The sequence below is a fragment of the Haliotis asinina genome, chromosome 11 (assembly GCF_037392515.1).
Source record: "Haliotis asinina isolate JCU_RB_2024 chromosome 11, JCU_Hal_asi_v2, whole genome shotgun sequence".
NCBI classification, from domain to species: Eukaryota; Metazoa; Mollusca; class Gastropoda; order Lepetellida; family Haliotidae; genus Haliotis; species Haliotis asinina.
Window position 1 is genome coordinate 44,796,479 of NC_090290.1, and position 24,553 is coordinate 44,821,031.

At 37.9% G+C, this 24,553-nt stretch overlaps 1 protein-coding gene across 1 annotated transcript; it reads left to right on the top strand.

The window, feature by feature from the left end:
- The first annotated feature begins 1,057 nt into the window (after nucleotides 1-1,057).
- On the top strand, nucleotides 1,058-24,015 carry LOC137256150 (probable N-acetylgalactosaminyltransferase 9). The gene is made up of 11 exons (XM_067793853.1): nucleotides 1,058-1,410; nucleotides 4,680-4,846; nucleotides 10,597-10,774; nucleotides 11,491-11,691; nucleotides 11,921-12,038; nucleotides 12,511-12,598; nucleotides 13,083-13,180; nucleotides 14,058-14,192; nucleotides 16,025-16,132; nucleotides 16,762-16,896; nucleotides 18,470-24,015. Exons 1-11 carry the CDS (start codon nucleotides 1,073-1,075, stop codon nucleotides 18,605-18,607), a joined length of 1,704 nt encoding a protein of 567 aa, XP_067649954.1. The 5' UTR covers nucleotides 1,058-1,072; the 3' UTR covers nucleotides 18,608-24,015.
- The last annotated feature ends 538 nt before the right edge of the window (nucleotides 24,016-24,553 follow it).

Here is a 24,553-nt window from a genome sequence, read left to right on the forward strand (position 1 = left end):
TAAAATCATAGTCCTCTTTCTTCATCTACTCAAATTCTAGAATGCCTATCAAAGATGTGATAGTCAGCAAGGCTTAGATGTTCCATCTGTCCGAACCACAACATACAGGGGCAGAGCATTTAGGAGAGAGCGGGTGCTCAACTCTGGAGTGGATTACCTGAAAATGTAACAAAATCGAAAAATATCAACAGTTTCCGATCTTGTCTTAAAACCATTCTCTTCAAGCGAGCATTCGACTAAGCGCAAATGTAGGGCTATACAGATGTTTAACGTCATTTTTTATGGCGAAAGCGAAAACAAATATGAAAAGAAAACCCAAACGACCAAACACAGCATGAAAATGAATTATATTTTTGCAGTTATGACATCTGCCATCCCCCTCCCCTAAAGTTGGTTTACAATTTTAAAGTTTATAGTTAAAATGTCTATACTCGGGTTAAATGAAATCAACATTCATTTTACTCGTTATGTAGTAAAGAAATATAAAAAGAAATATTCACTCCGTTATCTATATTCATATATAAACAATACTTGAGCACCTGTTTACGCTAAATAAAATAATCGTGTGATTTTTTATGTAATGCTCCTATTAAACTAACAGTGGTGAGCTGTTAACATTGATCCCATGTAAAACTGACCAAGCAAGTTGCTAGCGCAAAATACTTTCTGTGATAAAGTGTCAGACTGTGTTCCATGGTCTGAGGAAATACAATATATAGTTTATCAGTATGCATTTATACATATGTCCTATATACATAGTAGACATGTTAACATTATATGGTCTACAAACGAGACAACGGGCGAAAATATAATTGTCCCTTCCCTTTATTCTGGTTCATGATGTGGATCAGTGTGCCAGCGGCATTTCTTCTGCGATAATCAAAACAATTATCGACGTGCCTGCAAGCTGTTTAATAAATACAATGCAAGGTACGTGTCAGTGCCTGTGGCGTTAATCTCCATATCGCATCGTCTGCTAGACAAGTTAGAGTTACCCGCCCTTGATAAACGACACCGCTACATTCCTTCAAAGTTGTCATTTCAGCTTGGAACTGACATTGCGTGACACGGGATGAGAGTCATACGGTTTAGAAAGTTAAAAATTAAGCATGTACTCTTTCTGGCATTATTTTGCGTGAGTGCAGCGATTCTTTACATAAACTTCACCGCACAATGGCTGTCTGCCGAGAAGGTGCCAAGCCATGTTTTGTTCATGAGGAAGAAGCGGTTCGACGCTTATCAAGCAAGCGAGTCATTTCGGACAGGTCCCGGAGAAAAAGGACTACCGGTGTATTTAGAAGGAGAAGAAAAACTTTTAGGAGAAAAACTTATGCATAAAGAAGCTTTTAATATAGTTGCAAGTGAAAAAATATCGCTGGAGAGATCGGTAAAGGATGTTCGTGATAAAAGGTAAGATCGATTAACTGATTTATAGATTTTATTGGCTTGACATTTTCATTGTGGAATTTCATTACTTGGGTGTACGTGAGGTATTTGGACCGAGCGGCAACAGTTTAATATTCGGGGCCGCCCTTTCCTTCAGCGAGTGTTCAGCTACTTGAAGTTCGCTAGATCTACAGTAGCACATTGTCTTAGCCGCTGGCTTGCTATAAATAGATCAGGTCAACTCACCTCGCCCATGAGATACTCAGGAAATTAAAAAATAATACTGTTTTCTATATAGCTGGTACCTGTTTAATGTATGTGTTTATGCAAAGCAGGATTGTGTATATGCATGGATACAGTCAAGATTGTGTTGAAGTTTAATGTGGCTTTCTAAGTGGCAGCTGACTAAATGCTATTAATTACATATATAGTCCCCATTTTGCAACCGTGTCGAACATTGATGACTGGAAGTACTGATGTAGGTGTATATTGGATTTATCTCACATCTGCAGGAGTGGATATGATTAAACCTTGGAATGTTTGTCATTTTGTTGTTTAGTAACTCAAAACAATGTTCTTTTACTTTTATATCATCATCATCATCATCATCATCATTTTTATACTAACCTCTGTTGTCTCTCCATCATACATCAAGCTGACATGTCTTTTATGCTATTAACTGAAAGCAATGCTCATACTGTTTATCACAGGATTGTCTGGTCCAGTTTTGATTATTTACAAACCACTGCCATATAGCTGGAATATTGCTGAGTGTGGGGTATAATTAAACTCACTAGAATTCACCTTCAGAAATACATGATTCTCATAAGGAGAGCTTAAAACCAGATCGGTGTCAGACTCGCTAATTTGTCACTGTCGGTGACAAATGTCACTGTATCGTAATTATGTAGCTCAGTGATCATGACATGCATCGTTACTCTTTTTATCAATCACTTGTTTGTCTGGTCCACAATGGAATATTTAGAGACAGCCACTAGGCAGCTGAAAATTTGATGAGCATGTTGTTACACTTATACAACAAACTCAAGTGCAACACTATAACTCCAGATGATTGCTCAATGTGAGCTCCATTTTCAGGTTTTTACGTGATGTGTGATTCTTGTGTATTTGATGAAACAATTTTGTAAAAGATTCTCAAAATATTATAATACAACTCAAGCTTGATGCAAGTTTTATGGTTGAGTCTCAGTATTCAATAAAATCGATTTGATAAGCAAACAATGATAGTTTTCTGTGATAGTTTGACTTTCACATAGCTGTGAGATTATTTCAGAGCAGCCTGAGAAATCCGAGCATCCTGTAACAGTAATCCTAGCTGTTTGATTGAACTATGCTGTAGTTACGTTATGTGGTGTGGCATACACAGTTACATACTGAGAATGATCAACACAAATATCATGGCAATCAAGTGCTTTGTTAGGACTCACCTTTGAAAGTGATAACTAAGTTCACAAATTTTGTCAGTACATAATCTTACGTTTTTCATGCTAAATGTCTTCAGTAGATCCGTTTTCAGTTCCTGTTAATATCTGCATGTTACAGTAAATAAATCACAAGTACGATTATTTGTTCAGTATACTGGAGTTTGTTATGACTGAATTTAACAGTGGATATATTACTATTTATTAACTATGTAAATGACAATACAACACAAAACAACAGTCTAAGTAAACTTATCCTCAGTACTTTTCGTTACACTCCACCACTGAGTCCAAGAAAACCTTATGGGAGGTCGCGTCAGATAACCTTTGAGATTGACCAATCAGAACACAGCTTACCAAATCGCGAAAGTGCACATTCGCACATCCCTTATGATTTTTTTATCTCGAAAAGGTTCGTAGCCGAACGATTCCAAGTGCTATTTAGTGTATGATCACTTCCGAGTGATGCACACAGTGTACATACTGCCATGACAACGGTCAGTACACAGTCGCTGAAAATAGTGTTTTTGACAATATTCAAGGATGTTATCTTGCAGAAATATTAGCTAATGGTAACCATGTCAACAGAAACCTCAAAGTGTACACACTGCAGGTCAAATAACTGTGTTATATGCTGATTTTTGTTTGTGGAGAGATCTGTGTCAGTGCCCTGAATATTTTGAAAGTCCCTCCGATCCCTAAATAGTAGCCATTGTCTGATTGGTTAAATATATTTAACCGTCTCGCATTTGATTAGACTGTCATTGGTTGCTCAAAGGTTACCTGACGCGACCTTCTACTAGGTTTTGTTAGACTCAGTGGTGTAGTGTAACGAAATACACTGAGACGAAGTTTACTTAGACTCAGTGGTGTAGTGTAACGAAATACACTGAGACTAAGTTTACTTAGACTCAGTGGTGTAGTGTAACGAAATACACTGGGACTAAGTTTACTTAGACTGTGGTGTAGTGTAACGAAATACACTGAGACGAAGTTTACTTAGACTGTGGTGTAGTGTAACGAAATACACTGAGACGAAGTTTACTTAGACTGTGGTGTAGTGTAACGAAATACACTGAGACGAAGTTTACTTAGACTGTGGTGTAGTGTAGCGAAATACACTGAGACTAAGTTTACTTAGACTGTGGTGTAGTGTAGCGAAATACACTGAGACTAAGTTTACTTAGACTGGTGTAGTGTAGCGAAATACACTGAGACTAAGTTTACTTAGACTGTGGTGTAGTGTAACGAAATACACTGAGACTAAGTTTACTTAGACTGTGGTGTAGTGTAACGAAATACACTGAGACTAAGTTTACTTAGACTGTGGTGTAGTGTAACGAAATACACTGAGACTAAGTTTACTTAGACTGTGGTGTAGTGTAACGAAATACACTGAGACTAAGTTTACTTAGACTGCACAAAACAATAAAATCTTTGCAGAACTATTACTTTTTGATTTTCACAAAAACATATTTAATTTTCATGACTCCCAAATATTGAAAATGACTCCCAAATATACATATCGTGAGTCATTGTGACTCCCATTTTTCAAGGTCAGTGTAAAACCCTGCATTTTCATTCTCAACTCCCTGGGATGTATCCAACCCTGGAGTGTTTCATCACGCCTTCATAATGCAAGTAATGATATATTTTTGGACGGTCAACATTGAATGATGAATGGTCTTACTTCCAGGTGTAAAGATATTATTTTCATTCTCAACTCCCTGGGATTCATGCCGAAGCTGCTGTGGAACATTGATATAGGTGGTATGTTCTCCCAGTTCTGCTGAATGGAACCAGTAATATTTATTTACATAATTATCAAATCATTGACAATTTTTCTCCCAGGTGTAAAGATATTGTCTACCCAAAGAATCTTCCAAGTGCAAGTGTAGTGATTATTTACCACAATGAAGCATGGACACCGCTACTGAGGACGGTGCACAGTGTGATCAACCGATCTCCACCCGAGTATCTACATGAAGTTGTTTTGCTGGATGATTTCAGTGACCGACGTAAGTAACCATGGTTAACTGTCATTCAGACTAAAACGCAAGTGCATAACTAAAACGGAAAGTATGTTGCTAGAGTTTTAGAATCATTTGGAAAAAAAAAACTGTCAGGATGAGAAAATTGTGCTCTCATATGCTGTAGTTAAACCTGTGTTCCAAATTATGTTACACAGTCCAGGTTGCTGCCATGACTCAGATCAGATGCGAAACATGGGATCCATGACTGCCATTTTGAATACTGATGGTCTTTCTGCCCTTTACTCACCAAATCATGTATTTATCTTGAAATGAATGCAGAAAAAATGTTGCATGTGGATCAACTTATCCTTAATATTTTTTTGCATCTGAACCTAATCTGACCTTTTCACCTGTGTGACCTATGTGACCATACCTCATTCACCAAGTAGGGAGTGGATTTGAAACATTACTGGCACCTTGCTGTTTATGAGTATGAAAGTGTTATCTTGACCTTTACTTAATCCTTACAGGGCCATGCATTCATGTTTCAATATGAAATCTGGGTTGGTAGGGTAGCCCAGTGGTTAGAGTGTTCCCTCATCATGTTTACCTGTGGGTGCTGGAATATTGATAAAAGCTGCATAAAAATCAACCCACTCACTCAAGATGAAATCTAATAAGCTAGCTGTGAGGTGGTAAAGATATTGTGAAGGAACCTCTTGTTCACCTCTCACACACTTTCAGATGTAATATTTGAGAAATCTTAGGTGATACTTAATTTCTTAGAAGTACCTGAACTGTTTTAAATTGGAGGTGTTTGATCTGTTGATCATGATGTTTGATGCTATAGTAACTGAATCAAATAATTCTGTATGACTTAGGTGTGTGACATTAAGGCTATGAAAAAGAATCCTTCACTTTTGTCTTTCATTTTCATGAAATGGACACTGACAATACTTGACATTTTGTGCTGGCCTATCCTATTAGAGGTGTGCTAAGGGAAGAGTTATCTCCCTGATAAGGGCACTTGATGGAGGGCCTGTCATGTGACAATGTGTGCACAAGCAGGATGAATACAGTTTCATCACTGTTAATGGCACATTGTCCTTTCAAGTAACGCTTACATATCCCACCATTAACATAGTATAGTATATATACCTGACCCTTTTTAAAGTCTTTCAGTTTAATGAAAGATTTTTCAAACCTCAAGAGACTTTTCAAACTCATTTTTCATGTAGTTTTCTCTTCTGCTCATTAGATTCAGTCTTTGAAGTTTGTTTGCAAATTATCATAGACATCATCAAAACATTAAAAAATGTTCTCTGAAGATCTGAGTTAAATTGTTCAACTGAACCAAATCTGTAATACATGTCAGTGCATACAGTGAAATCTCAGAGCACCTTAATAGGTTAGGAGCATTCATAATGGTTTAGTTTCTATTGAAGTCATTGTGACTTTATAGATGACATGTATTTTATTCAGAGCACCTTTATAGATTGAAAGTCTTTAATGTTTATTGTAATGGTGTAGCCAAATGGTGAACACATTTCAGTATCATGCAGTTTCGGTTCCCCACATGGGTACACTGTGTGATGCCTATTTCAGGTGTCCTCCCTGCCATAATATTGCTGGAATATTGCCAGAAGTGGAGTAAAACTAGACTCACTCACTCACTTTCATGGTTAGTTTCACATCATTTTATTCAGTGTTAAAATACAATGCTGAAATCCCACTACATTTATAGAGATTAGAAATCTCAATATTGAAGGAATAATAGTTTGCTAAGGTCTCAATGAATTCATAATAAATCTGTTTTTGAATCTTGTTAGTAACATGCAGTCCTCGGCACACCTCACATGAGACCTGAGCAATCGTAAACATCTCTTTGAATTTATGTCATACTTGAAGCTCACTTGCCAGCAGGCTGTTGTGCAAATGTCTTGTTGAAACCAGAAATGTCTTTAGGGTTTGTAAGCAACATAGGAAAGATTGTTAAGTGCTATACTTGATATGCCTTAACCACATTACAAAGACTTGGGCTGTGTAGTGGCAAATAAATTGTACGGCAAATTTCAAAATATTCGATTCAGGTACAGTATTGCAATATATATCTCAACTTAGGTGTTTGATAGTGAGTGACTGTATTTGATTTTCATTTAGTATTGTTTTGTAAGGCATTTATAGATTTTATACAAATTTGTATTTTGTGTTCTTAAAAACCACATGGTTTCATAGTTTATATTTAGTTTAATATATTCATCATGCATTTATGGTTAGAACATCTTGTTAAAAGGTCTTGTATTAACTGCACGCTGTTATGTACAGATATTTTCCTTATGAAATTTGTTGTTAGGAGAGTGACACGTATAATTGTGCATGTGAATCCTATTTTCTATATTATAAGTCACTAAACATATACCAGGTTATGTTATGGTTCTGATAACAGCAATCTCAAAATTAGGATGCATAATTTTGGATTCTATTTTCTCTTTTATCCAGTTTGTAGTATTACATTATGATGCCGTTCTGTCATTGAATAACGAAGGAGAACATTTGTTGTGAATGAAAGTCTCTGTAGGTTTTAATTTAAATCATTGAGATAATCACAAAAAGTTCATATGTGTTCTTCACCTAGTGTACAGATTTTCAGAAAAATATTGCAGCATTTATCATTTGGAAAGCATCTTGCAGTATACTAGTATATCGATAATACAATGCAGTCCTGGTAAGGATGACTAAGGGCAAGGCCATCGTAGTCACATGACTTAGTCTCGGATGCCTGAAGCAAGAATGTTATCATAGGATCTGTATGGAAGCACATTAAATCTGTGTATTTTTATCTCCTTGAAAAGAAAACCAAGTTTCACTTGTCCCAGATTTACACACTGGTGGGCATGTTGAAGCCCTTCTGGAACATTTTCGAAAATGTTTTAGAGGGTTTCAGTAAATCAGTGTTTTCATTAACGCAGAAACTTGTGTTTTTCATGCCAAAAAAATAATAGAACCATGCAAAAGTTATTTTGCGTACGTGTTTTGGACGCATAGAGTCTGATCTGTGTAATTTTAAAAAGTAGCTTAAAACTGCAACACATAGACAAACAATACATTTCAAGGATAAAAGATTTGGACTGCATATTGATAATTTTATTTCTGCACATACTCATACAAAACCTGCCATGAACACTGTAAGTTTATGGGATGAACCTGAATAGGCAGGTCCATGGTCATACTTTATGACAAACTCATATTATCATACAGCAATGGCATATGACAACTAAATCTTAAATTACATTTTGCAAAGTTTGCGAAAAAAGTGCCCCTTTATCTACAACTTTGATCAGAAAGTTGTGTATATTACGGCATTGAATGGCACTTTTAAAGTCAAGTGATCTCTGAAGATTTTTAATGCATATTGTAAACACAAGAATGACAAATATTCCACAACTTCCATCCACAAGGTTTTATTTGTTGATGGAAAACAATGATACTCTGTTCCTTGACAAATGCAGAATACATGTTTGATGTTTGACCGACAAAAGATAAGTAAATGAGTAGACGAGTGGATGAGAAGACGAGGCTTGGAAAACTAGAACAGAAATAATTTGTAATATAATTCGACAAGAAAATACACTGCATTGACAAAGTATCTAAATTCATGTTTAACAACTTTGAAAACATTATTGAACACTGTCAGCAAATATTGCACGCATTAATAGTATTATGAACAAAAAAAATATTAAAAATTATATTTGTGCAAAATATGATAGATGTAATACTTACGTTTGTGTTCCTGTCTATTACATTGAATTTTAGTATGTATGATTTTGCATTAACACATATTTTTATGGCTACACAATGACATTTTATATGGATATATAGATATATCATTTACATTTTAAAAAGTTTGCTTAAAAAGATCTATTATCTACAACAATGATCAGAAAGTTGTGTATATTATGGCTTTGATTTGCACATTCAAAGGCAAATGAACACTGACTGTGTTTTATGTATATTTTATGACTACACAGTGACATGGTATAATGGACATTTACTTGCAACAGTTGTATGGTGAAGAGGGCAGCCGGTGATAAAGTGTTCATGTCACAGTTGCATGGCACATCATGGAGAGCAGGATCAATGTGGGAAGGTCAATAAGATACAGCTGTGACTAACTGCAGCAGGACATCCATCACTGGCTGCAGGGATTTACTACTCTCACTGCCTGAGTAGGCGTTTATTAAACAGAAAACCAGTTTAAAAACAATGCTTCTTATTGTCTCAAGAGGTTATAACTCATATCATTTTCAGCTAATCTGTACTGACTGTATCACACATGTCTCTGTGCTAAATCAGCTGTATGTCATAGCTACAACAGCTGTATGTCAGACCATCAATGCTATATCTGCTGTATATCAGACCATCTGTGCTACAACAACTGTAAATCAGATGACCCATGTTATATCAGCTGTATATTGGACCATCTATTCTACAACTCCTGGACATCAGACCACCTATGCTATATCAGCTGTATATTGGACCATCTATGCTACAACAGTTTTATATCAGGCCATCTATGCTAAACTGCTGTATATCAGACCATATATGCTTCAACAGCTGTATATCAGACCTGTCTGTGAGCTATGTCAGCTGTATATCCGCTCCATTTATGCTATGTGAGCTTTATATCAGACCATCTATGCTACAACAGCTGTATAACAGATCATATATGCTGCAACAGCTGTATATCGGTCCTCTCTATGTTATATAAGCTTTATATTGGACCATCTATGCTACAACAGCTATATATCAGACCTGTCTATGTTATATAAGCTGTATATTGGACCATCTATGCTACAACAGCTATGTATCAGACCTGTCTATGTTATATAAGCTGTATATTGGACCATCTATGCTGCAACAGCTGTATATCGGACCTGTCTATGTTATATAAGCTGTATATTGGACCATCTATGCTACAACAGCTATGTATCAGACCTGTCTATGTTATATAAGCTGTATATTGGACCATCTATGCTACAACAGCTGTATATCAGACTTGTCTATGTTATATAAGCTGTATATTGGACCATCTATGCTACAACAGCTATGTATCAGACCCATCTATGTTATATAAGCTGTATATTGGTCCATCTATGCTACAACAGCTATATATCAGACCAACGATGCAATATCAGTTGTATATCAGACCTGTCTGTGAGCTATGTCAGCTGTATATCAGACCCATCTATGTTATATAAGCTGTATATCAGACCATCTATGCTTCAACTGCTGTATATCAGACCTTGCTGTGAGCTATGTCAGCTGTATATCAGATCCATTTATGTTATATCAGCTGTATATGGTGGCTAAAACATCACATCGCCCGACACCTAGGACAAGTTAGTTTTCATTTCAAGCAATCAAATAATGGTATCTTTCTTGTCAGTAGGCTACTAAATAATTTCCACTCATAGTTTCAAGCTGCAAATAAACTTGGATTTCCTTAAATATCTGTTCAAAATGTACCTGTTAAATTTCACAATGATGATTAAGTACAGTCATCTTTCTTGGCTATTTAGACAGGACAAGTTACTTTCTGAAAGTCACTTGTCCTGTGGCAAGTGGCTTTTAGAAAAAATATTGAACTCCTGGCTATGTCAGCTGTATATCTGACCCATCTATACTACATCAGCTGTATATCAGACCCATCTATACAATATCAGGTGTATATAGCACATCTATGCTACAACACCTATATACAGCTCTGTATTAGACCAGTTCACTGGTTGTTGCAGCTGAGCTGGGAGACAAGTTGAAGACCTATGTAGAGAAGACTTGGCCTGATGGCATCGTGAAAATGGTGAGGACCCAACAGAGGAGTGGCTTGATACGAGCCCGCATCGAGGGCGCCAAGGCTGCCACAGGGGATGTCATCGTGTTCCTGGATTCTCATTGTGAGGCTGGGACACAATGGTGAGTAGAAGTCCCAAGTTCCGTATCATGCCAAAAAATTTCCTTCACTTCACCATTTCATAAAATCCAGGTTTTTGACTTTTGAGGTTATTTCATAATGCATCCTAAGAGTATGATCAGCTAAAAATGTTACCCCAAATAGAAATTTTTATTGACCTCTTATGTGGACATAGAATTGCTGTATGAATAAACAGTACATTGTATTGGACAATAATGCCTGGGAGCAACTTATCAGCTTGTCATGACAACAGACAGACATTACATGTCTCTGTAGTGAATCTTCATTGATATCTGGATTGAAATGATATGTCACTGCAGTCCGTTAGGCTCAAAAGCGGACTGATGAATTGCAGTCTAACTCAAAAACTAATAAACCTAAAATACTCAATAAAAAGCTGATCATAATTAAAACATCATACCAACTCTGTGAGGTTTTTGAAGATTTTTTATCCCAAAAATAAAAAAAGTTGTTCAACAAACTATCATAAAAATATTGACCCAGTTCACTATTTGTTACGAGGGATGAGTGCAGAGAAAGGGACAGCCAGGTGTGTGAGAAAGCATGGAGACAGCACAGTACAGCTTAATGAATCAAAAACTTGTGCACCTGTGTCTCACACACCTGCCTGACCTGGCTGTGTAAAACTAAACTCTCTCCCTATATATTTATGATGCATTCAACAGAAGCTCCAATTTTCATGTATTCTTTTTGAAAGGTTGGAACCGATCCTTGCTCGTATACAAGAGAACCGGAAAACCGTGGTGTGTCCGATAATTGATGCAATCAACGACAACACATTGGAGTATTCCGGTCAGGGTGGCTACAATGTGGGAGGGTTTTCCTGGAGCATGCATTTCACCTGGAGAGACATCCCAGAGAGGGAAAAAGTTCACAGGAAATACACAGACCCCATCAGGTACATTTATTCATTGTGTACATTGATAGCTCACGATGTCAATCAAAAGACTGTCTGGTGCAGTCTTAGGAAGGAAGTTGTCATAAAGCTGGAATACATTAAACAATTGTGAACCGTGGTGTTCAACAAACCAAACATTTCAGACACAAGAGAAAGGAAGTCTTCCCTCTAGTCTTCTCCAGTTCTGAACGTTCATGAGTACATTACATATTTTTTTCTGAATATACAGCTCCCCAACAATGGCGGGAGGCCTGCTGGCCCTGGACAGGAAGTTCTTCTGGGAGATCGGAGCTTACGATGACGGGATGGATGTGTGGGGAGGGGAGAACCTCGAGATCTCCTTCAGAGTATGTTAAGGGACTTTTGCTTTTGGCATTGTGTAAATGCCAGTTATTGTCCATAGTGTATTGATTTGTTGGTTTTGTAAGTTTCCATAAAGTTCAACCAAGAATATATAGAGACTGTTTTGAAGCTGCCATTCTGGGATCACTTTTGCTTTTAGTGAATGAACATTATCAAAGTTAAGATACCAATTATTAGGATTCATGTAACATATACTGAAAAAGTCGTATTACTCATAATACTAATTGGACTTAAGTAAAATACTTTTATATCTAAGAACTTCACTAAGGATGAGATCTGATCAGTAATACTCTTTAAGATTTGTTACGATGACAGTACTTTTTTTTTCTGTGAAATTATATTGATTGACCATTACTGGTAATCCACAGTGATCAAGGCCGTTCATACAAGTGGCATGCGCAAAATAATGCCAGACTGTTGGTAGACAAATGGTTAATCAACTATTCTGTGTTCCAGACATGGATGTGTGGGGGCCGGCTTGAGTTTCTACCGTGTTCCCGTGTTGGACACATCTTCCGTTCCAGTCACCCCTATACTTTCCCAGGTAACCATGGTGACATGAATGAATGCTTTGTTTGTTGTTTAACGCTGCACTCAGCAATGTTCCTTATAACAGCAGTCTTAATAATCAAATCTGGACCAGACAACCCAGTGACTGTTGTCATGAGCATCAATCAGCCCACACATTGACCTACATCAACTGAGGCTTGGGTGATGGAAATCTTCATAAAAAATGATCATGAAGTCAATCACCTGATCGACAGCTTCAGACTAATGTTTTCACAGACTGCCTTGACATAATATAAATATTGCTGAGCTTGGACTCACACTAAAATCTGATGTGCTGACAAAGCATTTTGAATAATGGTTTGGTTCATTTATTCATAGTAATGGAAATTTGTAAAACTTTTGTTGTGATATTGTTGGAATATTGCCAAAAGTATTAATCCAGCTCACCCACTAATAGGTCCAAAATCAGTGTAGATCCAGTAATAATAATAATCCACTAACCTCTATATTCTATTCAGGCGGTAAGGACACACATGGTTTAAACTCAGTGAGGGTGGCTGAAGTCTGGATGGATGATTATAAAAGGTTGTTCTTTATGCACAGACATGACTTGAAGGTAAGGCATTGCTTAGAAATATTATATTGTGTTAGCTCATGACTTTCACCTTTTGTGTGATGTTAATGTAGGCTGATTCATTAGCCTGAGGTGACCACTAAAATGCAAAATGAAACTCTGTCAGGCTATTGCATTTTTGTAAGTCAAATCTAACCTTGGGCTGAATATTATACCATGAAATCATGATACATTTGTATGAAAATTAAAGGTCGGCCTGACCTGGCACTGTGTTTTTCAGTGTCTCTCAGTATAACCTCCCTGTTTGGATCTTGTCGCTGATGACCCAGTTGGGGCTGAGTATGATACAGACACCGCTGGATTGAACTCTGATGAGTCCAGCTAACAGCTGTCTTGATGTAATATTTTGGTCCCAACATAGTTTCTGAATTAATAAACTTTTAATTGAAATAAATAATTCCTATTAAATTGAAAAGGAACCCCTGTGAGATGGCTTTAGCAATGAAAGGGCTGGTTGGAAAGGCAATAATAATGCATAGGATGAAACATGTTTAACAAGCGATTATAGTTTCAAATCGCTATTGTTGGTTTGTATTACAAGGGGATATGCACATTGAATGGAACACCAAAATCATCTGGGTTGGTCTAAGTTAATACTCATCATGTACTGCATGTACGTTTGTTTGACTGTGCCAACGACTGTGCTTACCCCCTTGTAATACAAACAAATCACAGTGAAAATGGGATTGTTTGTTCATCACTTTATTTGATTTACTCTTGTTAAAGCGAAATGTATTGGTACAGTTTCACTACAAACAGACTATAGGTTGTGTCAACTTTGGTTTGATTGTGCCTTAAATTTTTAATGATGAAGATCACAATTAAGTCAGTCTAAGCAGGCATTGTGTACATTCTTTAGAACAAAGACTATGGCGATATATCTGCCCGAGTTGACCTACGGAAGAAGCTTCAGTGCAAGAGTTTCAAGTGGTACCTGGACAATGTGTACCCAGAGAAGTTTGTTCTGGATGAGAACGTCCAAGCTTGGGGTTTGGTGAGTACGAGATTAGTCTTGTGTTTCAGTGTGAGGACTGGCTATTTCATAGTCTGAGGTGACATCCTGGGGCTAAGAAATCCATTTCAAGTGGAAATTGAGTAAGAAATACAATCACAAGCACTCAGGTGTTATACCATTCTCTTCCCACAGTGGTTACTTGTCATATCTTCCTACGTAACCTCTGTTCTAATACGACCCTTTCATGGTGCAAGTGTTCAAGACTCGTGATTGGAGGCAAGCAGATTTAGTAGTGCAATCAGCGACCTTGTTTCAAAAGTGATCGTTCGCAAGATCTCGGTATTTTCCGGATGCATCGTGAAAACTAGAATCTCTTCCTGAGCGCGATACTCAAATGTTTCTTCTGGACAGAACTCAGTCATGTCATATTTGTTTCTCCACATTGCTTGCATTTGTGAAATTGAATCTAGGTCGATGTAACACGTGTTCTGATTGGACAGAAAAAAGGGAGATAAATCTGCAGCCATTTTTTGCTGCTAGGGGATTTTATGAGAACCACGAAAAATGGCCATATTAGAACAGAGGTTTGTAGGAAGATATGACAAGTAGCCTCTGTGGGAAGAGAATGGTGTTATACATAACCTCCGTGAAACAATAACAAACTAAATATTTTGAAATGTTTTAACCTCATTGAGTAGGAGGAAGGTGGATTAGCCTAGTGGTTAAAACCGTTCACATGTCGAAGACCTGGGTTTGATTCTTCATGTGAGTACAATGTGTGAAGCCCATTTGTGGTGTGTTATTGCTGGAATATTGCTAAAAGCAGTGTAAAATCATACTCACTCAATCACTCTTTGAGTGGCATTTTAGAAGTTGGGACAAGCAATTTTATGAATAACAGCTTCTTTTATTTCGGGAGTGAAACATTTCAAGGCAAATTTTTGTACCAGAACCAGAAACAGCTATGCCAAAATTTGTATCGATACATAAAGTTGTTCAATAAGGTTTTGACCATGTTTAAAGTTTTATTTCATCATGAAAATGACCAATCATCGCTATCAAAATGATTATTTAAGGGTTTTGAATTTTATCCTGCCTAATTTGGATATATCCATGTTGCATGTTACTCTTTGATGGTTGATGAATGGCAACCACATTCAAGTTTAAACACTGCTTTTGGAAACATTCATAAGTATTTGACTGAAACAACCAAATTGCATACATATGCTCTTCGAAAAAAGTAGGGGAACTGTACTTTCAATGTATGATTGTCGAAATTGGGTGATATATGGGATTGGATCAATGCTGATACAATAATAATGGATGTTTTGAGAATGCATCACTACATGGATTTCATTCAAAGCAAAGCTGTTCGTTCAGTTATCCCCCTTGTTAGGTTACTGGAGTATTTTCAGGTTTACAATTTTCAGTCAGAAGTGTGTGATTTGACCCTAACCATGCACAGATGCAAGAAGAGAATCAGAAAAAAATGGTCTACAGTGATTTATCGACCTCCCTGAAAAACATCAAGATTCATACTGACACCCCATGCACGTGTAGGAGGCTCCCACGTGCATGTGCTACCCATGCATTGTGTTTGTGTGTTGTGATAATGTGAAAAGATGCTGCATACACAAGATGAATGTCACTGTAATATTCCTCAATGGGTTTTCTTTCTACCAGACTTCAAAGTTCAGGTTCCCCTACTTGTTTTAAAGAGTATATATAAAAGTATGAAATGCTAGGTTGGAATCCAGATGTAACTGTGAGCAAACTGGCAATAGATAGCATGGTCAGGTGTTGTATTGTTGACATCATTGTGTTATGTTTCGGTTATGTGACCATTTCTTGAAATTTTTTCTTGTTGCCAGGTGAGGTCTGGGGGTAGTACACTCTGTCTGGACACCCTAGGCCGAGAGGACAAGGTGGAATATGATCTTGGACTTTTCAGTTGTCAGCACGGCGCCAGTGCAAATGAGGTAAGTGATCAAAGCTGCTAGAAGGTCCAGATGGGGTTGTTGAAAGTCAGTCAGTTAGATATGGGTCTTTAATCAACAGTCATCTTTTTGAAACTTAGTAAAAAATCTATTCTCTTCAGTAGAGAACAAGCTGTAACTCCGAATCTAAATTATGTAAGATATATATGTATATACAGCTTGTCTGTTTCACAAAGCAATCATAGTGCAATGACTGTGTTAGCGCCTATATTATAACATAAACTTAGATAGATTTATGAAACATGGCCCAGATTCTTTTGTTCTGCTGGATCTAGTCATATACAAGATTGTTGATGATGACAATAAAGAGTGGAGTCAGAAGTTACCCTTGGTTATTTATTGACATTTTGAGTAAATCTTTTAACATAAAATGTTAGACTCATCTTTTGCTTTCAGTAGGCTCTGTAAGTATTTTTATGCTAAACTGTATACCCCAGTTCCGGACCTTCATTTAATAGAATTGTTCTTAAACAAATATTTTCTGTGAGGAATTGCCTGATTCAGGTCAGTTATTAGCTGGTTGCTGTGATACAAAAGTAATTTTACTGACTGATATAAAACAACCTTCGTTCAGTTTCATGCTGTAGCTACAATGATTTCCCTGTCTTCAGCTGTTTTCCATGAGTAACACGAATGAACTGCGGAGAGAAGAGGTGTGCCTGGATTCCCAAGGGAACGATGGCAGTGTTGCCAGGATGATGCTGTGCTTTAAAAACACTGCAGGAATGAAGTGGAAATATGATGCGGTAGGTTTCTGAAAACTCACTCATCCTCTGTACCCTCACCAATAGACCTAAAAGTACACCCATCTATACCCTCACCAGTACACCGGAAGGTACACCTATCTATACCCTCCCCAATACACCTGAAGGTACACCTATCTATACCCTCCCCAATACACCTGAAGGTACACCTATCTATACCCTCCCCAATACACCTGAAGGTACACCTATCTATACCCTCCCCAGTACACCTGAAAGTACACCTATCTATACCCTCCCCAATACACCTGAAGGTACACCTATCTATACCCTCCCCAGTACACCTAAAGGTACACCCATCTATACCCTCACCAATACACCTAAAGGTACACCCACTCTCCCATACCATTCACCAACACACCTAAAGGTACACCTACTCTCCCATACCATTCACCAATACACCTAAAGATACACCCACTCTCCCATACCATTCACCAATACACCTAAAGGTACACCCACTCTCCCATACCATTCACCAATACACCTAAAGGTACACTCACTCTCCCATACCATTCACCAATACACCTAAAGGTACACCCACTCTCCCATACCATTCACCAATACACCTAAAGGTACACTCACTCTCCCATACCATTCACCAATACACCTAAAGGTACACCTACTCTCCCATACCATTCACCAATACACCTAAAGGTACACCCACTCTCCCATACCATTCACCAATACACCTAAAGGTACACTCACTCTCCCATACCATTCACCAATACACCTAAAGGTACACCTACTCTCCCATACCATTCACCAATACACCTAAAGGTACACCCACTCTCCCATACCATTCACCAATACACCTAAAGGTACACTCACTTTCCCATACCATTCACCAATACACCTGAAGGTACACCCACTCTCCCATACCATTCACCAATACACTCACTCTCCCATACCATTCACCAATACACCTAAAGGTACACCCACCTTTACCTTTGCCAGTACACCTGAGGATAAACGCATCTTTACTCTTACCAATACATTTGAAGTTACCCCACCTTTACCCTCACCAATACACTGAAGGTACACCCACCTTTACCTTTGCCAGTACACCTGAGGATAAACGCATCTTTACTCTTACCAATACATTTGAAGTTACCCCACCTTTACCCTCACCAATACACTGAAGGTACACCCACCTTTACCCTCACCAGTACACTTGAATGTACATGCACCTTTACCCTTACCGATACACCTGGAGGTACATGCACCTTTACCTTTGCCAATACACCTGAGGATACACCCATCTTACCCACACCAATACACCTGAATGTACACCCAACTATACAACCTTACCCTCACAAATAGTGAATGGTTATTGGTCTCTTTATCATTGAAACACAAAACTAGTTACGTTAGGACAATGAAGAAAATATAGCAAGGGAGATTAAAGTATTTGCTTGTCATGGGTTCGACTCTCCACATGCGTACAATGTATGATGCCATTTCTGGTGTCCTCCACCGTGATATTGCTGGAATATGGCTAAAAGCAGCGTACAACTCAATTCATTCACCCACCTTATTCCAATGTTGTCATGTATTCCAGGACCGAGGCACGATTATGCAAGAAAAGTCTGGCAAGTGTTTAGATAGAGCCAAGTTGACTGCCGGTGGCACTGTCATAGTAAACCCATGTAATGGAGAAGAATCACAGAAGTGGACATTTGAAACAGTCAGCATTTGAAGTATCATTGAGAAAGGTTATTTATTGAGCTTTCAGTTCCACTGAACATGTATGTTGTATGTATGAGTGTGTGAAACGTGTGTGCAGAACATGTGGCGAGAGCCTTCATGTTGTGTAGTGTAGGATAATGCTTTTGATGGAGCACTTGAGAGGGCAATGATTTTGTTGGTGCTTACTTTAGCTTGCTAGGAGTACATATTCCATCCTACCGTATACACTCAAAATATACTAGAGCACAAATGAGAGGAATTCTCAATCACAAATGGGAGATTGCCAGAACATTGTGTAGCTGAGTTTTGCTGTAAATGAGTGAACTGTTTAGATCGTATGTTAGTTTATGGTTGTGTTTTCATGAGGTCCTTGTAGGACGTGTACTGGTATTTACTGGACAACAAATGAATTACTTGAGACTCAGATATGCCACAGCCATTGCAGCTTTTGAAGTTGGGGATTATATGATTACTTATTTATGTATTTATTTATGCTATATATACCTCCTACACTGATGTCAGAGGGTATATGTACCGAAACCATAAATTTCTGTGGTAACTACTAAATACAGAATCATCCGAAGGAGGCAAATATCAAAACATTTATCACGTTGAATATGGTAGTACCATGGCATTCTGATGAACTTGTAATTTGTCTAGCTGAGAGATAGTGCTTGTGTGAATGGTCAGCCAGGAAACGGCTGCCACATTGTCATAGATTACACCAACACAGATTCCTCACTGGTTCTTATCAGGGATGATAATTATCCGCGAATCTGCAGAATTCCGTGTATTTGATGGCGCTGGTGTCGATCATGATGTATGTTATATTGTTTCAGTTAACATGACGCCAAAGAGGCCCAGCCTGTTTTCCTCTTTTTTTCACTCGCACCCATTCTCATCCCTGTCTTATGCACTGTGTATAAAGATATGCAATTAAATATATTTTCTTACAAGAATAAACCACAGGAAAAATGTCATTTTCCCTAAAATATATGACCAATATGCAGAGCTGTATGCTTTGTTACATGCTCAGTTGTCTCATACTCATGGAAAGAATTAAGGGAACATGAAACAATAAACACAACCTTACAGCTAGGAATATAAATGTATATTTCCCTCAGTAATGAGCACTGAGAGACAGTGTTAGTATGTGTTGTTACAGAACATGAGCTAGATTACCAGTGCCCTCGACATGGTCTCAACACTACAATGAGCCTCTGTCAGTGAGCGAAATGGCCACTGCCCCAGTAGCCCCTGTGGCTCGTAAAAATCTAGTCGGGCCAGTAAATCACCACTGGCCTGACATGCTAGTGAATTTTCATTGGGTCATTTTGTAAATATATCACACTCTCCGACTAGTTGTTGGGTATAAAACCCTTTGAAATCATGCAAGATTATGGCCTGATAATTATGTTAATCATGTATTAGAGGCTTAAAGGAGAAACCAGTCTCGTGCTAACAGTGTCTTATTCCCATCTATTCTTGACATCTTTTGCTTTGTTTCCACATTCAAATAATTTTTTGAGCTACTAAAGTTTAGGCATTGCTTGCCTGACTGGACTGAAAAGCAAAATTTGGAAACTATTTTGTTGCACACTGGTTACAATTATCTTAACACTGAAGTTGCTTTTGGAATGGGGCCCTGTGTATTTAAGTTCACAGGATTCCAGCTGACATCATTTCAGTGTGTTCCCTTATTTGTTACCATCAGTATATTCTTCACATTGACAGTACATGTGTTTCATTCTTAATGAATTGCTAGGTGAAAGATAGTGCATGTATACACTAGGGCTGCAATGATTTACTCTCAACTTGATTTAATTTAATTTTCAACGTTGGACCCTTTATTTGATCATTTTTAATTCTTCATGCATGTAAAAGCATTAGATTTCTTTTAATGGACATAGGTTTTCAAATATGTAAACAGTGATGATGATTATCGAAAATCAAATATAACTGGCAGTGAGATTATTAATAAATGTAAAATTTATGAATAGCACTCAAATGTGACGAGTCACATAGTCAAACTACAGTCAGACACTGGGGACGGCGGTTTGTAGACTTCCGCAGAATTGTTGGCGAATCTACAGGATTTGTCTGAGGGTCAGAAGCTGTTCATGATCACAGGATACTATCATCTGGTAGCTTGTATTTGTGTTACAAGGCATGGAGATGGTTTCCAATGAGAGCACTACAGCTTCACTGCAAGGCGTAACAGTCACAAGCACAACTGTGATATTCATATTAAATATATCCTCATTACCATCTGGTATATTTCATATTTTCCACTATAATTCATGGTATCTTCAAACCACATAGGATATCTGGTACCCTCAAACCACAAGGGTATATATAGGCAGTTTACATTTGTGGAAATAATTCCTTTTAACCTTGTATTGAATAGAAGGAATGGATATATCAACTTTATTTAGCTTTTCATATTACTTGGGTTTTTTGGCTAGTTTTCATTATATCATAGGGGTGTAAAGTGTTACATATCTGTTTGTTGTAGTCTGTACTGGCAAACAAGGATAAGCTGAGCACTGACCTGACAATTGACCTGTATTTGCATATATGAATGCCGCTCACTGGCACTTACCATTGTGAGTGAAGGGTCCCCAGGTTATAATATTACTGACTCGCTACACCGACCGTGAGAGTCCTATGAGCAAGGTGTGTGCAGCTATGTGCAGAATCAATTTCATTGTCATGCACTGCACATGCACTAGCCTGGGTCGGCTCTCCCTGTCACAAACCTAATGGGTTTGCTCATTGCCACTTTTCATAAATACATTCTGTACGCTGGTCCAACTTACCCTTGTTTGCCAGTTGTTGACCTTTATTATGTGAAAGATGTATCTGGTGGGATAAGTTTCAAATACTATTTACATACAACTATATTTATTTTGTCATTTTTGTCCGGTTATGAGGAAGTGTACCATGTCCACATTTTACGAGTAGTGTCATCCGCTGTGTGAGAAGATGTTGATCTTGCTTTGCTGATTGATGTTAGAGCTGTCCTCATATACTTAACACTGATAAGTTGAGTATTCTGAATGTAAGTTTGTGATGCTCCCATGATGCAATACCTGATGCAAGACATGATTCAGTGCGATACAATACATGTCACAACTCAGTATACACTAGAAAATATATATAGCTCCTACATGACACAATAAATGATACATTATTGTGATATATGTGATACACGATACATAAAATAATACAGATGCATGAGGTGCCCCCCACACACAGGCAGACGTGCATGTGCAAATATGCACGCACGCACACACACACACGCACACACACATGCATATATACATATATACATACCAGAATTCATGTATATATTTAATGTGAACATTGTTCACATGAGGCTTCAGTGTCTCATATATTTATTGTAGATGTGTTTATGACAAAATGGAAAAGCAATATTTATATTTTTATGCGAAGTCTCTTTTGAGTCTCCCCTCCATCACAGCCTTCAACATTGCCAGTAGTGGTATTGGTGTCTTTGCAATACGATATTTGTAACCCTCTATAGAGTTACAACGTCGTAATGTTTCGAGCTCTTCATGGATCAGGACCCTGAATACTAAACTAAGCATAGCACTGAGTCTGTCATCTGCATGTAAGACTTACTATTAACTCATTTCTTTCTGATCTCTGTTGTTTTTTTCCTGTGTAAGTATATATACAACCTGCAGCAGGGTCTGATGGGAGAGAGTTATCCTGTGTAATTATGTAAAAGAACTGTTCATGTACACATGCATTTTTCTATCAGAGTATCAGAGATAGTACAAAGTGAGCTAATATTTACATAAGGTGCACTGACAGAGTGTTTCCATTCTCCATACCGGATACTGACTTGTAAGATTTTATAGTGGTGGTAAATTTAAAGATGGATGCTCCCTATATCTGGAGTGAGTGAGTGAGTTTAGTTTTACGTCGCACTCGGCAATATTCAGCTAAATGACAGTGGTCTGTACCGCCAGACAATCCAGTGATCAACAGCTTGAGCATCGATCTGTGCAATTGGGAACCAATGACATGTGTCAACCAAGTCAGCGAGCCTGACCACCCAATCCCGTTAGTCACCTCTTAAGACAAGCATAGTCGCCTTTTATGGCAAGCATGGGTTGCTGATGGCCTGATCTACCCGGACCTTCATGGGTGTCCTTGTATCTGGAAAAAATTTGCATTTCACATGAAAAACAGATGAGGGACTTGTTATTGTACTTTCCATGAGCAAAATCCTGCACAAATCAGAATCAAAGAGGCTGGTTGTAAACAGGACTTGCACAAAATCATAGATCTGTTATTAGCAATGATAGGACAGTTATAGTCATGACAGACTTGCATAACCTTGTTTGTGAAGTTTTTGTTACCAACCTAGTCGCCTTTCGTGGCAAGCATGGGTTGCTGAAGGCCTATTCTACCCCAGGACCTTCATGGGTCTTCAAGAATAAGATGGAAAATAAAATACTAATGTTTTCATTGGCCAAAAATGTAAACTAGCAAAAAAATTTCTTTTGGATTGTTTTTTGCCCCATATACAATTCATAATTTCCCCAAAGAAAACTGCTTTAAGTATTTAGAAGGAATACTACATTTGTGGTTTTATTTTTCTTTTTTTTAATTTTGCCTTTAGGTTTTGTGAGGACAAAACTCGTAAAACAAGAAATACAATTGGTTTAGCCTCATGTATACACTCATTATTCTACTAGATTTTGTATCTGGTTTGTCCCTGTGTGAGGTAGAATATCCTACCAACACCGACTTGACTTTTCTGTACACTTGAGGGCGATAGTTTTACAATGTACAATGTTTTACAATGTATGTAATAGGTACTATAATGCGGAGGATCATCCAGGGACCCCCAGACCCTCGTTACGGCGAGGGATGACTGTATCTCAAATGTTTTATACCTGACCTGCTCTATTACCAGCAAGTTTGTCATGTGAATGTGTGTTATTTACACACATACATCAATACTGCTGAAAATCTTTTTCATACCATGACATTGGCTATTTTGATAATACAGAACTCATTGTTATTTGTTAGATTTTATGAGTGCTTCTGATGGCCATGATTTTGCACTTCTATGAATGCCTAAAATTAGCTGTGTTTGTACTAAAGTATGCAGTGATGCTGTTTCAGGTTTGTACAGAAATAGATTAAAACCAACTGAAGATTTACTATGGTAACATGGATTGATTGGGGTTCTTTTAACTTCTTTTGAGTGGCACATACAGACTTATAGTGGAGGAGGTGATGAGCTCTTGATGTCAATTGTTGGGTTTTGAAGGATCACACAGGTTTGTCTTCACATGTGATATTCATGTTATGCAGCAAGTGCCTGTGAATATTGTTACTAATGTTTTATAGGATGGAGAATAAAACATCTTGAGTGACGTTTGTTTGTTTGTTTGTTTGTTTGTTTTGTTTGTTTTGTTTGTTAATTGTTAAACAGTTCACTCAATATTCCAGGTTTGTTAGGGATATCTGTAAATAATCGAGCCTGGACGGGACAATCCTGCTGCAGACACTGCACAGGCAGGCTGTACAGGCATGCTGCAGACTCTCCACAGACATGCTGCAGACACTCCACCGGCATGGTCCAGACACTATACAGGCATGCAGTAGTGATAGGCTTGTGGTTCAACTTCCCCCCAATTTCGGTTTGAATCCCTAATGGTTACAATGTGTGAAGCCCATTTCTGGTGTTCCCCTCCATAGTGTTGCTGGAATATTGATGACAGCGGCGTGAAACTCACTCACTCACTCACTCACTCACTCACTCACTCACTCACTCACTTGTGCTATCCCAGTGTCTTAGATCGATGCTCATGATGTCGATCAGTGATTTGTCTGGTCCAGAGTTATTTACAGACCCCTTGGCAAAATAGCAGGAAAATAGCTTTAAAACTGCTGAGAACAACCATAAACAACA

What these genes read in the sequence shown, in the direction of transcription:
- LOC137256150 (XM_067793853.1), top strand. Translation starts at nt 1,073, where the DNA reads ATGAGAGTCATACGGTTTAGAAAGTTAAAAATTAAGCATGTACTCTTT. An exon ending in AAATACACAGACCCCATCAG is followed by an intron (nt 11,692 to 11,920) that starts GTACATTTATTC and finishes CTGAATATACAG; the next exon opens with CTCCCCAACAATGGCGGGAG. An exon ending in ACGGCGCCAGTGCAAATGAG is followed by an intron (nt 16,133 to 16,761) that starts GTAAGTGATCAA and finishes CCCTGTCTTCAG; the next exon opens with CTGTTTTCCATGAGTAACAC.